General features: G+C 54.7%; 1 protein-coding gene across 5 annotated transcripts in view; it reads right to left on the bottom strand.

Moving 5' to 3' along the window:
• Positions 1-5,121: 5,121 nt before the first annotated feature.
• The window catches only part of SLC6A13 (solute carrier family 6 member 13), a 46,611-nt gene continuing 40,275 nt past the window's right edge, over positions 5,122-11,457 (bottom strand). For 3 of the 5 annotated variants that reach the window (XM_033223336.1, XM_033223335.1, XM_033223338.1), the window contains exons 9-15: positions 10,929-11,053; positions 8,934-9,046; positions 8,472-8,609; positions 7,614-7,716; positions 7,018-7,118; positions 5,859-6,029; positions 5,122-5,558 (exon numbers count right to left, since the gene is read on the bottom strand). In XM_033223336.1, coding sequence (XP_033079227.1) covers positions 5,436-5,558; positions 5,859-6,029; positions 7,018-7,118; positions 7,614-7,716; positions 8,472-8,609; positions 8,934-9,046; positions 10,929-11,053 — 874 coding nt within the window. In that variant the 3' untranslated portion in view covers positions 5,122-5,435. Of the gene's footprint in view, positions 5,580-5,858; positions 6,030-6,699; positions 6,872-7,017; positions 7,119-7,613; positions 7,717-8,471; positions 8,610-8,933; positions 9,047-10,928; positions 11,054-11,457 lie in introns of those variants that run through there. The other 2 variants (XM_033223334.1, XM_033223337.1) reach the window with 2 other exon arrangements.

Below are 11,457 nucleotides of genomic sequence, written 5' to 3'. Positions count from 1 at the left end.
GTTGGGATATCATAGGTGCTTCAGGGGAGGTGTGGGTCCTCTGGAAGCAGAGGCTGGGACAGTGGGGTGTCTGGTCCCAGGCACCTCTGGTCACTGCACAGCACCAGGCACCTACCTAGAAGTTGTCTGGAGTGGTCTGGCAGCTATCAGTGGGGAAGGGTATTTTTGAATACATGTGCCCTATGCCGTGCGCCCAGTGAGTTCCTCCAGAACAGTGTCCTCGTCACTGTCCCTGAGCACGTCCACCTGCTGCTGGGTACGGCACCGTCCCACCGCCCTTCATTCAGAATAGCCGGTGCCTCCTTCAAGCAAAGGAGACGCTTCTTCAGCTCTAGGTGGTATGAAGGGAGAGGAAGTTGTGGGGAGAAAGGGAAAATTCCTTTTACATGTGCTTCCTCTTTGTACTTTAGAACTTCCCAGCAGGGGTGGGGTGTGAAGTGAGAATCTGAGTCTGTAGTTTTCCATCAAGCACCCCCAGTATGTGCCTCTCGGTCCCCTCTCAGCATGTCCTGTGGGGTTTCACATGATGAGGAAGGCAGAGCAGGTCTCAGCTCTCAGACCCATTGTCTCTACGAAACCAGAAGCCGGGCTGGGGATCAGCTGTGGCACAGTAGGACGTGGCCCAGCAAGAATCCATACTTGAGCCACCCTGGTGCTCAGGTGTGGCCTGTCCCTGCATGTCAGGTCTATCATGGATTGACCATAGAGCTATTGCAGAGGGGACATCAAAGTCCATGCAATCACCTAACTGTAGCTACTCCAGAACAAAACACGAGCCTCTCCATAAAAAGGAGAAAGAGGGGAGAGGATCCAGCAAGCCACGAGGGTGAGTTTCCCTGTTGGTTCCCTCAAAAATTATATCTAGCTCCTATGGTGTGACATGCTTTCTGCAAGGATGAACAGCAACAGCCCAGCAGTCCTGTCACCTCTCCTTCACCTTGTCAGAGAACAGCTGCCTGGTTGACCTGGCCCAGGGAGTGCAGTTTGACTTGCCCCCAAAAGAGCTACCTAGTCCCTCCCTGTTTTTATCTGACTACCTCTGGCCTTAGTCCCACCATCTTAATGTTGAGTCCTTCCTTACTCAAGTTCTCCTAGCCTCCAACACCCACTTAGTATTTAGACCAGTTAGTAAACTCCTGGAGGCCAGAGACTCTCATCTTTGCAAAAGATAGGCATCCTGGAAAGCCTAGCTGAGACTGGGCTGTTTCCACACTGAGGAGTGTGCAGAGTGAAGAGGACGTGTAGCTAAATGAATCTATTACCTTTGCTGCAGTAGGAACCACTGGCCACCACAGAATGTTCTCACCACCCTCATCTTCTAACCCCATGCATACTTTCAGAGGGCCTGGAATAGGACTTATTCCTGAGCATCTAACTCAGACGAGGGGTTTTACATGTTACTTCATTTCATCCCCTTAAGAACTTTGAAATGTAAAAATCATCAGCCCCATTTTACAGACAGGAAACTGGGGTGAATAAATAGAAGCTAAGTGGTTTGTCCTAAGGCCACACACAAGTGAGTGATGGTGCTGGGATTTGAACCTGGGTCTCTTGGCTCCAAAAATCTATGCTTGTTCCACTGTAGCATACTGTTCCCCTGACCATGGATATCAATAGGGCAGGGGTCTCATTTCATAATTCTTTATTTCTGCCTCTCGCATGTAATACAATTCTGCCTCAGAATAGGCACTCAGTGTTTACTGGATGGAGGATGGATGGATGGATGGATGGATGGACGGACGGACGCATGGATGGATCAATGGATGGATGGATAGACGGACGGATGGATGGATGGACGGACGGACAGATGGATGGATGGATGGACGCATGGATGGATGGATGGATGGATGGATGGATGGATGGATGGACGGACGGACGGATGGATGGACGCACGGATGCACGGATGGACGGATGGATGGACGGACGGATGGACAGATGGAACTTGAAGGGGGAAAAATGATTACAGTTTTCCCTTTTCTGGGAGGACATTGTTTCCCCAGAATCAGAGGGCTTAGATGACTCAGGTCCTGCTTATCTTGGATGATGCGGCTGTGCGGAGTAGCACTCTCAGGCCACAGGAGGCAGAATTATTTTAGGACTACCTCTCCCTCCAGTGCAACCTAGTCTGAGACTGGGCACAGCAAGGATATCTCTAAACTCTTCCTGAGCTTTTCTGTGATGCTGGCACCCCGAAGTGGTGGGGCTGGAGCTATGGGAAATAGAATGGGTTTGCCTGAATGCTCCCCAGGGCAGCTGTCCCTATAGCATCTGTTGGACTCTAACAACACTGATGTGAGTAGTAGTATTCCTGTTTTATGGAAGAGAAGACTAAGGATCAGAGAGGTTAAACTTGCCCAAGATCACACAGTTAGTAAGTAAAAGGGCCAGGATCCAAGCCAGGCCTGCAAGCCCCTCTAAAGGAGGACGCTCAGCTGGCTGTGGCGTCTCTGAGTTGGTGCACATGTGCACATGTCTCTGAGGATGAGGAGGGGCTGGTGCCTGCATGGCTGTGTATGGATCTGAGACCTGGGTGTCCATGTGGGCAAGGTCTGAGGCCCCACACAGCCTGGTGGGCTCAGTGTCTAACACGCTGCTTCCCCACAGCCCTGGGCATAGTCTGTAACTCCTGCTACCTCTGCTTCTGCTCTCCCTGTTCCGCGTGCCCCAGGCTCTCACTGCTTGCCTTTCTTCTCTAACAGGTGTGGCCTCCAGACAAGAGAGGGCTCCCTTCCTTTTGAGTCTTCTTCTCTGGGAACTCCAAGATATGGGACCCACCCTTCCAGGCTGGGGAAGCAGGTGTCACTGACTCGGCTGCCCTACACCCCCACCCCCACCCGTACCCCCATCTCTTCGGCCCTACTGGCTAAGGCCAAGATACTCCTGCTTCCTTCCCTCAACCCTGACCCCTGACCCAAGCCAGCAACATTCTCACATCACTGCCTGCCAGCCCCAGCCGCGGTCAGAGCCTCATCTCCTCAGCCACCTCCCTCGACTTCGATGACCTCACACCGTGTGTCACCAAGTGACTGAAAGGACCCTCACACCCATTACCTCCTTTGAGCCCTACAACAAGCCTGCTTGGAGAAGGAGCGCCTGGCATTATCTGCAACTGCAAAGCAAAGAACCTGAATTCCAAGCGACTGCACAAAGACACCCAGCAAGTTCTGGAACCACACCTCCTGATTCTTACACCAATAGGCGACTCTCACACCATGTTCTACCATCAGGACGCTCCTAGATGCGACTCAGATCACATCTGAGTCTCACATTCCCACTGAGGCTGGCAGTTCTGGCAACTTTGGTCAGATGGATGGATACAGACAGGTATTACACCCTTAGAACCCAACCTGCACCATGAGGTCCTGCCCTACCCCCAGTTATTCTTTTCCACAGCTCTTTGCTCTTTTCTGTCATGGTATCTGTCACTCATTGTTTAAGAAATTGTGTCTGTTTTTGCCCAGGCGTGTCACGAACCCAGCACGGCACCTCGAGCCCAGCACGGCACCTCGAACCCAGCACCGCACCTCGAACCCAGCACCACACCACACAGGAGGTGTTCTGTCAATAGTGTCCAATGGATGGAGCTGCGGGTCTTGCAGCATCTCGAGTTCCGGCCTGCCTCTCCAGCAGATGTATTTCTCTCCCGGTGAGACTGAGATTGAGCCCAGCACCCTTGGGGAATGCCCCAGCAGTCATTCTCCAGGAAAGGGCAGCCAAGGCTGACATACAGTAGGACAGCTGTCATTAATCTTCACCAACTCTTCCAAAGACAAAAAGTCAAAAATTGAAGACTAGCAAATATTTCAGTGCATTTTTGTCCACTAATGGACATGTGAAGAACTGAGATCACCCGGGGAAGCCTGTGCACCCTCAGACTGCAGATCTAAGAATCACGGGACACACCAAGGACAGCATGAGAAGACCCATCTGGACAAAGGTGGGTACGAGGGCAGACCCCCAAGCCCGCGCATAGGCAGGGAGAGATGTAGCCGTGTGTGCAGCCACTTCCAAAACCACACACAAAGCAACAGCCAGTGGCCGAACGTGGTGTCTCACGCCTGTAATCCCAGCACTTTGGGAGGCTGAGGCGGGCGGATCACGAGGTTGGGAGATCAAAACCATCCTGGTGAACACAGTGAAACCCCGTCTCTACTGAAAATACAAAAAAACTAGCCGGGCGAGGTGGTGGGGGCCTGTAGTCCCAGCTACTCGGGAGGCTGAGGCAGGAAAATGGCGTGAACCCGGGAGGCGGAGCTTGCAGTGAGCGGAGATCCGGCCACCGCACTCCAGCCTGGGCGACAGAGCCAGACTCCGTCTCAAAAAAAAAAAAAAAGCAACAGCCAGAAATATGTGGGCCCCAGCTCCATGCCCATATCCAGAGGTAAGGCCTGCAGAGACACACCTGTGGCACCCTCTGGGCACCCCCTCCGCCAGGCCCACTGTCCCCGAGTGGGGGCAGACTTCCTTCCACCTGGATCGTCTTTACAGCCTCACCCTAAAGAGCTCCTCCCGGCAGCTCAGGCCCTGACGGTAGAGCTGTGGCCACGGCAGTACCACCCCCTCGTGGCCACATCTGGCGGTGACCCGGCATCCGCTGTCTCCAATCCTCAGAAGAGCGAGGCGGTCCCAAGGAAGTGGCATCCCTCTGCTGGATGAGCCAGGCAGTGCCCTCCTCTGCCAAGGCTCCCGAACCTGCTGCATTGGGCGTGGTCACAGCCAGCCCTCTCCCACGTCCCCCGTGCCCGGCCTCGGGGGTCACACAGGCAGTTTTGGCTGCAGGGGGTAGGCGAGGACACAGCAGGGAAAGTGGGGAGGAGGAAGCTGCCACCAGCCTTCGCCTTTCCTTTGGCTAGGACTCGGGTCTCCTTCATGCATCCCTCAATTTCCTTTCTTATTCCACAGCCCAAAGGAGGAGGAAGGAAGCTGAGGACGCGTGGAGAGAGGCGGGGCAGCCTCCTCTGGTCCAGATGCCTGAGGATGGAGGCCCTCAGCCTGGCCCCACCACCAGCCCCCGATCACCGTGCTGAGTGGGCCCCAGGGAGAACTCAGTGGGGGACGCTAGGATGGGGAGGGGCAAGGCAGCCAGGCAGAGGGGCAGAAATCAGACAGAACCACTAGCAGTCAGCGGGAAGAATGTGGATTTAATGGAATGAAGGGTGAGAGGGCCCGAAGCCAGCAACAGTCTCGCCCCACCCACCAGCCCCCACCCAGCTTCCCAAGGGTCTCAGAGGGGCACTCTTGGCACTGGCCTTGCACATCTGTTCAGCAACTCCCGAGCTGAAAAGTTGGAGTGGGAGGCCTCCAGCTCAGCAGTGGATTCCAAAACACCCCTTTTGTCTTCTCCACTCCAGGTGGGGGGCAGGGAAGCACATGGGGCTCTGCTCTGCAGCCATCCCCACGGCTAGGCTCACAGGCACCATCCCAGGGCCTGCCGCCTAACAGTGAGACTCCAGCTCTGTGAGTCTGAGCAGCGAGGTCCTGGGGGTGGCGGGAGCCGAGGGTCCTGCTGGGTTCCGCTGGGGCAGGTCCTCCGCTGGGCACATGAGCTGACGGATTCTCTGCAGGGAGCGCGGAGGTGGCTGTCAGGGGGCAGAGTGGGGGCAGGTCTGCCAGCTTCCCTCATCACCAACATCCGCCTGCCTCCCCACACAGAAACCTGCCCTCCTGTCATCACAGCTGCTGTCTGGGAGTCACCCTGTCTCTTCCTGAGACCTCAGCAGCCCCTCTAGCTCCCTGACACCCAGGCTAGGCCCACGGCCCCTCCATACAGCTGTGTGCACCCTGGCTAGCCGTCCACCTGTCAGCACCTGCGAAGCCTCCCAGCCCGTCGGGCTACCTCTTGCCCACAAAGGCCCTACCTCTCGGAAGGGGCCCTTGAGGGTGCCCAGTCTGTAGAGGCTCCAGGCCGGAATGCAGACCATGGAGGAGAGAGCCAGGAGCCAGCCCAGGGCATCGCCCCACCACGGGTACGTGTATTTCTTGTTGTAGGTCAGTGGAGTGTACTTGATCAGGGAGAAGAGGAAGGTGGCCTGGGGGGGAACAGAAGAGAAAGGGGTTGAGGGGCGGGGCCCTGTGCCCTCAGCTCCCCCACCCCCAGCAGCCTGGAAGAAATCACCCTCCAAGCCTGGATTCCCTCTAGGCTCTTCTGGGCCAATCAGCCTCCAATCTTCTCCATCCACACTCTGCCCGAAACCCACACCCTCCAGCAGTGGACTCTGTCACGCCAGGGCCCCTGTGCCCCTGGGCACCTCTACATGCAGCTGACTTCCAGTTAGGACGTGATCGTGTGCCCACTGCGTGCTGTGGGGTATCTCCCTCCCCTCCTGCACCGTGAGAGTCTGGGGTGTGAGTACCTCGAGGGTAGAGGCCATGCCTCGTTCTCCCTCTGCCCCTCAGTTTTATCCTGCACACAGTGGGGCCTTGGAAACGGCTGACACAAAGAGATACAGCCAAAGGCAGTGGCCTGTTGTGCTCTCAGGCTCACACTCTGGAGGCAGGTTGCGTGGGGTTGAATCCCAGTTCTCTGCAACTTTCTAGCTCGGGCCAGTGGCTTAACAACCTCTTCAACCTCAGTTTCATCTGTAACACCAGTGCAACAGCAGCACTTCCTTTATGGGGCTCTTGTGAAGGTGAAATGAGTGAATACGTGTTAAAGCACCTTGGACCCAGCACCCAGTCAGTGCTCTGTACCGGCCGCTTTTACCATTGCTGTGGTGATTACAATATTATGAGCCGTCCAGTGCACCCGGGTTCAGTCCTGGCCTGTGATGTTAGACTCACACTGTGGTGTTGGTCAAACCGTCTGACAGCTCTGGACCTCAGTTTATCCTTCTGTGACATGGAAAGGAAGAATCTATCTTGCTGTAGTTTTCTAGAATCCACAAGGAGGATGAGTGAAAGCCTGAGATGATTTTCAGTTCCTAGGGAGAAGTCCATGGCAGGGCTAACGGCTTCTCTACCCTGCTAGCCACCGTCTCTCCCTCCCTTCATCTGACTGTATCCCTGAAATGAGCTTACTGTGCACACAGCTGGCGTGAGGAACAGCCAACAATATTTGATAAGAGGCCACGGCCTGTACCCAATCATGTCTTCGATGTTGTCATAGAAACGCCTGGCTCCTACCGTGGAGAAAAGAAGACAGAAGCGGGAGTCATTCTTCGGACCCAGAACATCAGAAGGGGGGCCACAAACAGACCAGAACGGGCGGGGACCCATTCAGAGACGGCATCACAGCTGTCTGTTCAAATCGCTGCTGGGAGAAAGCTCTTCCCTGGCTCTCACAGGCATAAACAGCAGCAAGCAGGCCTGGGCCTGCGGACGGGCAGTCACTTCCTGATTGTCGAGGTTGTCAAAAGCTGAAAACATTTGGACGGGGCGGGATACGGGCCCACCTGAGGTGGTCTAGGTACAGCCATAACCAGACTGTGGGCAAGGCAGCTTCCGGGGGGCCTTCCAAAGGCAGCAATTTAGGATTTGCCCGATTTTTGAGGTTGGGTAGGGAGGCGTCCCCAGGAAAAGGTAAGTGTGAGCAGTGGATGTCTGTTTCGTGTCTAAGGGCCCCGAGATCCTTAGACAAGAGGAGGATGCGGGGACCTAGAGGAGGAGTCACTCACCGTAAACCCAAGCCACACAGAGGGACTCAAAGATGGCCACGAACAGGAGACACATGCCACTGGCTGCATAGTAGTCGAAGAGCTGGAACACGTACATCCCGCCCTGCACAGGAGGAGAATGCTGTAAAAAGAACTTCATCCAGTGGAAACAGACAGATTCCCTCCTACGCCCTTGAGCGTCACACAGTGGAGGCACAGAGCAGAGCTGGTGAGGATCACAGGAGACGGATCATAGAAGTCATTTGTAAGGCGTAAAGCACGAGGCAGATATGAGACGCTAATTATTTTTATTATTGTTTTGAGACAGAAGATAGATGAAATAAGACAGCGATTGCTAGATTATGTCTGAGAACACTTAGGGACTGGCCCCAAAGCCCAAGACACAGAGTATACTCTCTGGGGAAAGGATCAGGATAAGGGCTGTCATTGATATTGTCAAGCTGACAAGCTCCATCTCCCTCCTTCTCCCTTGAGACAGCACACAGAACATTACCCAGCCCCAGGGCTCCCTTTCTCACTTTGAAGTTTGTACACAGAACTTGGTTCAGCTGCCTGGGAAATCACCAGATCTTGCTGGAGAGGCAGCTTCTCCCAATCCAATGCGCCACATACCTCTTCACTTACTGGGGAGCCAAATGGCTCCTCACCCATCCCTGGAGGTGGGTGGTCCATGCCCAAAGGCCAGAGGAGGGACCTGCCTACTTTGAAATTCCTGGGATGGGGAAAAGAGGGAGTCCTAGTGTCCGGAAGCCCAGAAGACCTGCCCTGACCCGAAGCCAGGGTATCTGCCTCACTGACAGGTAGCAGCTGTCACTCGGCTCCTCCTCCCCAGCCTTCCCCCGCCTCCCAGGCCCTCACCTCCGTGAGCATGACCAGCCCTACAAGGAAGGAGGCGACAGATACTCCAAGGATGAGGACTTCCCTCCGGTTCTTCTTGCGGAACACGCAAGGGTACATGTCCACCAGCGCTGTCACCAGGCTTTCTACACACACAAACTGGATGAGAGGGCAAAGGGATTGCAGGGAAGGAGAGCTCCCAAGATGCCCTGTCCATGAGCGCTGGCTTCTCGCTCCCAGGATCAGCCCTGCCAGCCTCACTCTCTCAGGTCCCCAGAGCTATTGTCCTCGCCTGGTGAGGTCAGGACAAACCCTCAAGCTCCCCTGCGTCCCCAAAAGGGCATCCACTGCTGACATTCACCCAGTCCCCAGCTAGTTTACGGGCCCTTGGGGCATAAAGTCCAACCACATGCCCACTGCTCCTCCTCCCCAGCACACACCCCCCACTCATCTCTCAGCCCCTGAGCGGCTGCCTCTTGATACCTGACTATCCAGTCCCAGGAGAACAACCATGAAGAAGAAGCAGCAGGCCCAGAGCGGAGAGAAGGGCAGCATCACCACAGCCCGCGGGTAAGCGATGAAAGCCAGGCCAGGGCCTACGACGAGGAGCAGAGGAACACGGGCCAGTGCCTGAGCCAGCTCCAGGCCGTGTGTGACCCACGGCTTCCCAGTGTGGGACCATGGAACACCAGGAGCTAGAGGACACTTCCCCCCAAAGTTACTATCACCACCACCGTCCTCACCCAGGAGAAGCCACCCCAACCTCCACCTGGTTCTCGGATTTCCAAGGTACCTCTCACTGCATTCTCATTGGTAAGAACCAAATTTAGAGATGGTCGGTGTAAAGGGCTGTGGGCCTAAAAGGACTCCAGATCTCCAGATCTATTGTACAGACCTGAGGTTTCAAGCCTGGAATGAGCTCAGAAGCCAGCAGGCCATAGACATGTGTGAAGCAGACCCGGTGCAAAACACAAGGAGGTGGCAGGGCCTGGTGAGAAGCGGAGCGATCAGGCCCCAGCTGCTAACGATGTTTTGTTGTATTTGTAAGGAATGTAGATGGTACCAAAGAAAATTGCTCCAAGGCCAGGTTTGGCCTGGGGCCTCCAGTTCACCACCTCTGTGCCTGGAGCCCTTTCTGTCACCCTACGACACTGGCACTGATTTCAGAGTGCTGCTGACCCACATCCTCGCAGTTCGTGAATGCTTCTCTCAACTGACTCGTGTGGCAGGAAAAAATGCACATAACGGAGCCTGGGTCTACCCATGGGAAGTTCCTCTGAAATGTGAAGAGCATCACTGTGACCTTGGAGGTCTTTTGCGTCTGCCAGTCCCAGCTCCCACACTGGTGAGGCGGGGATGGTGCAGAGCCTGCCCCACAGGTTTCTGTTGCATGGTACAAGCAGAGTGCCTTGCCCAGCACCTGGCATACAGTCCACACTTAGAAAGTGAGACATGGGCCAGGCACGGTGGCTCATGCCTATAATCCCAGCAGTTTGGGAGGTTGGGGTGGGTGGATCACTTGAGGCCAGGGGGTCAAGACCAGCCTGGCCAACGTGGTGAAACCCTGTCTCTACTAAAAATACAAAAATTAGCCGGGTGTGGTGGCGCACACCTGTAATCTCAGCTACTTGGGAAACTAAGGCACGAGAATCACTTCAACCCAGGAAGCGGAGGTTGCAGTGAGCCAAGATCATGTCACCGCACTCCAGCCTGGGTGACAGAGCAAGACTCCCTCTCAAAAAGTTTTAAAAAAAGAGAGAGAGAGAGACTATCCTTCTTAATGAGAATTCCAGACCTCCCCCGCCCAGGGCTTGGCATCCTGTGTGGCCCAGGCATGCTTCTGAATGCCATGGTAAAAAATCATCTTGTTACAGGGCAAAAGTAGGTGAGCAAGAGAAACATTTTACGGCTTATTCAGATCAGAGCCTGGTGTGATTTGAAAGCCTTGATGTTATTTGAAAGCAGCAACAACAGCACTGCGTGGCGGAAAGGCAGTCACTCACAAACGGGGGAGCTCTATATGCTAATAGACACTTTCCCTTGAGATTCATTTTAAAATGAACAAAATGAGACAAGGTACAGAACAGTGTATATAGTGTGTTATCATTTGGTTTTTTAAGAAGGAGGCAAGAAATAGAAATAGTAATATGTATCACATGTATACGTCTGTATATATATTTTTTCTCATATATGTCTAAACTATTTCTGGAAGGATAAACACGAAATAGATAACATTGGCTGCCTCCAGGGTAATGAACTGGAAGCCAAGGATGGGAAGAAAAATGTTCACTGCATGCCTCCTCTTTAAAGCTGGAATTACTGTTGCAGTTCTCCCCCAAGCCATCCCAGAATGCATCCACTGAATGGTGGCCGTAGCTCACCCAGAGTGTAGGCGACACAGCAGAAACGCCTCTCGACCCTGGCTGCCAGAGGTCTGAGCCAGGCTGCCTGCCTCCGGGCCTCCCCAGAAACACTCACCTGACTCGGCCACCTCAGAAATGGGCACCCCCTGCTCCTGGGACATGAAGCCCAGGATGGAGAAGATGGCAAAGCCGGCCACAAAGCTGGTGCCACTGTTGAGGAAGCAGAGGGCGAGGCAGTCCCTGTGGGGCAGGGGTGAGGAGAGGGTGGAATGGCAGGATTAGAACAGGGCTGCAACCTCTCCTGCCTCCTGTCTGGGAGCACAGCCCCTCCTGACAGACACTGTCCTGGCCCCTTCACGGAAGCCGGAGCAGGGCTACCTGGCAGAATTCAGAGGACCACGCATAGCATGGGCTCTCCTCCGACACTCCTTGGCCCCACCAGCCCAGGCATGGAATAAATCAAGGTAGTCCTAAAAGCATGAGGCTCCAGGGGAGTAAAACATGAATCCAGATGTGTCAAATTGCCACACAGCCGCCCCTCTCTGCCATCCTGGTCCACACCTCATGGGACGCTACCACTTGGCCATGATCCCATTTGGCACGCCACCACAGGGATAGAGACAGGGTAATCCCAAACAAGAAAT

The sequence above is a fragment of the Trachypithecus francoisi genome, unplaced genomic scaffold (assembly GCF_009764315.1).
Source record: "Trachypithecus francoisi isolate TF-2019V2 unplaced genomic scaffold, Tfra_2.0 Lachesis_group11, whole genome shotgun sequence".
In the NCBI taxonomy this organism is placed as follows: domain Eukaryota; kingdom Metazoa; phylum Chordata; class Mammalia; order Primates; family Cercopithecidae; genus Trachypithecus; species Trachypithecus francoisi.
Note: the sequence above shows the minus strand (reverse complement) of the source record. Positions and strands in the feature narration are given on the sequence as shown.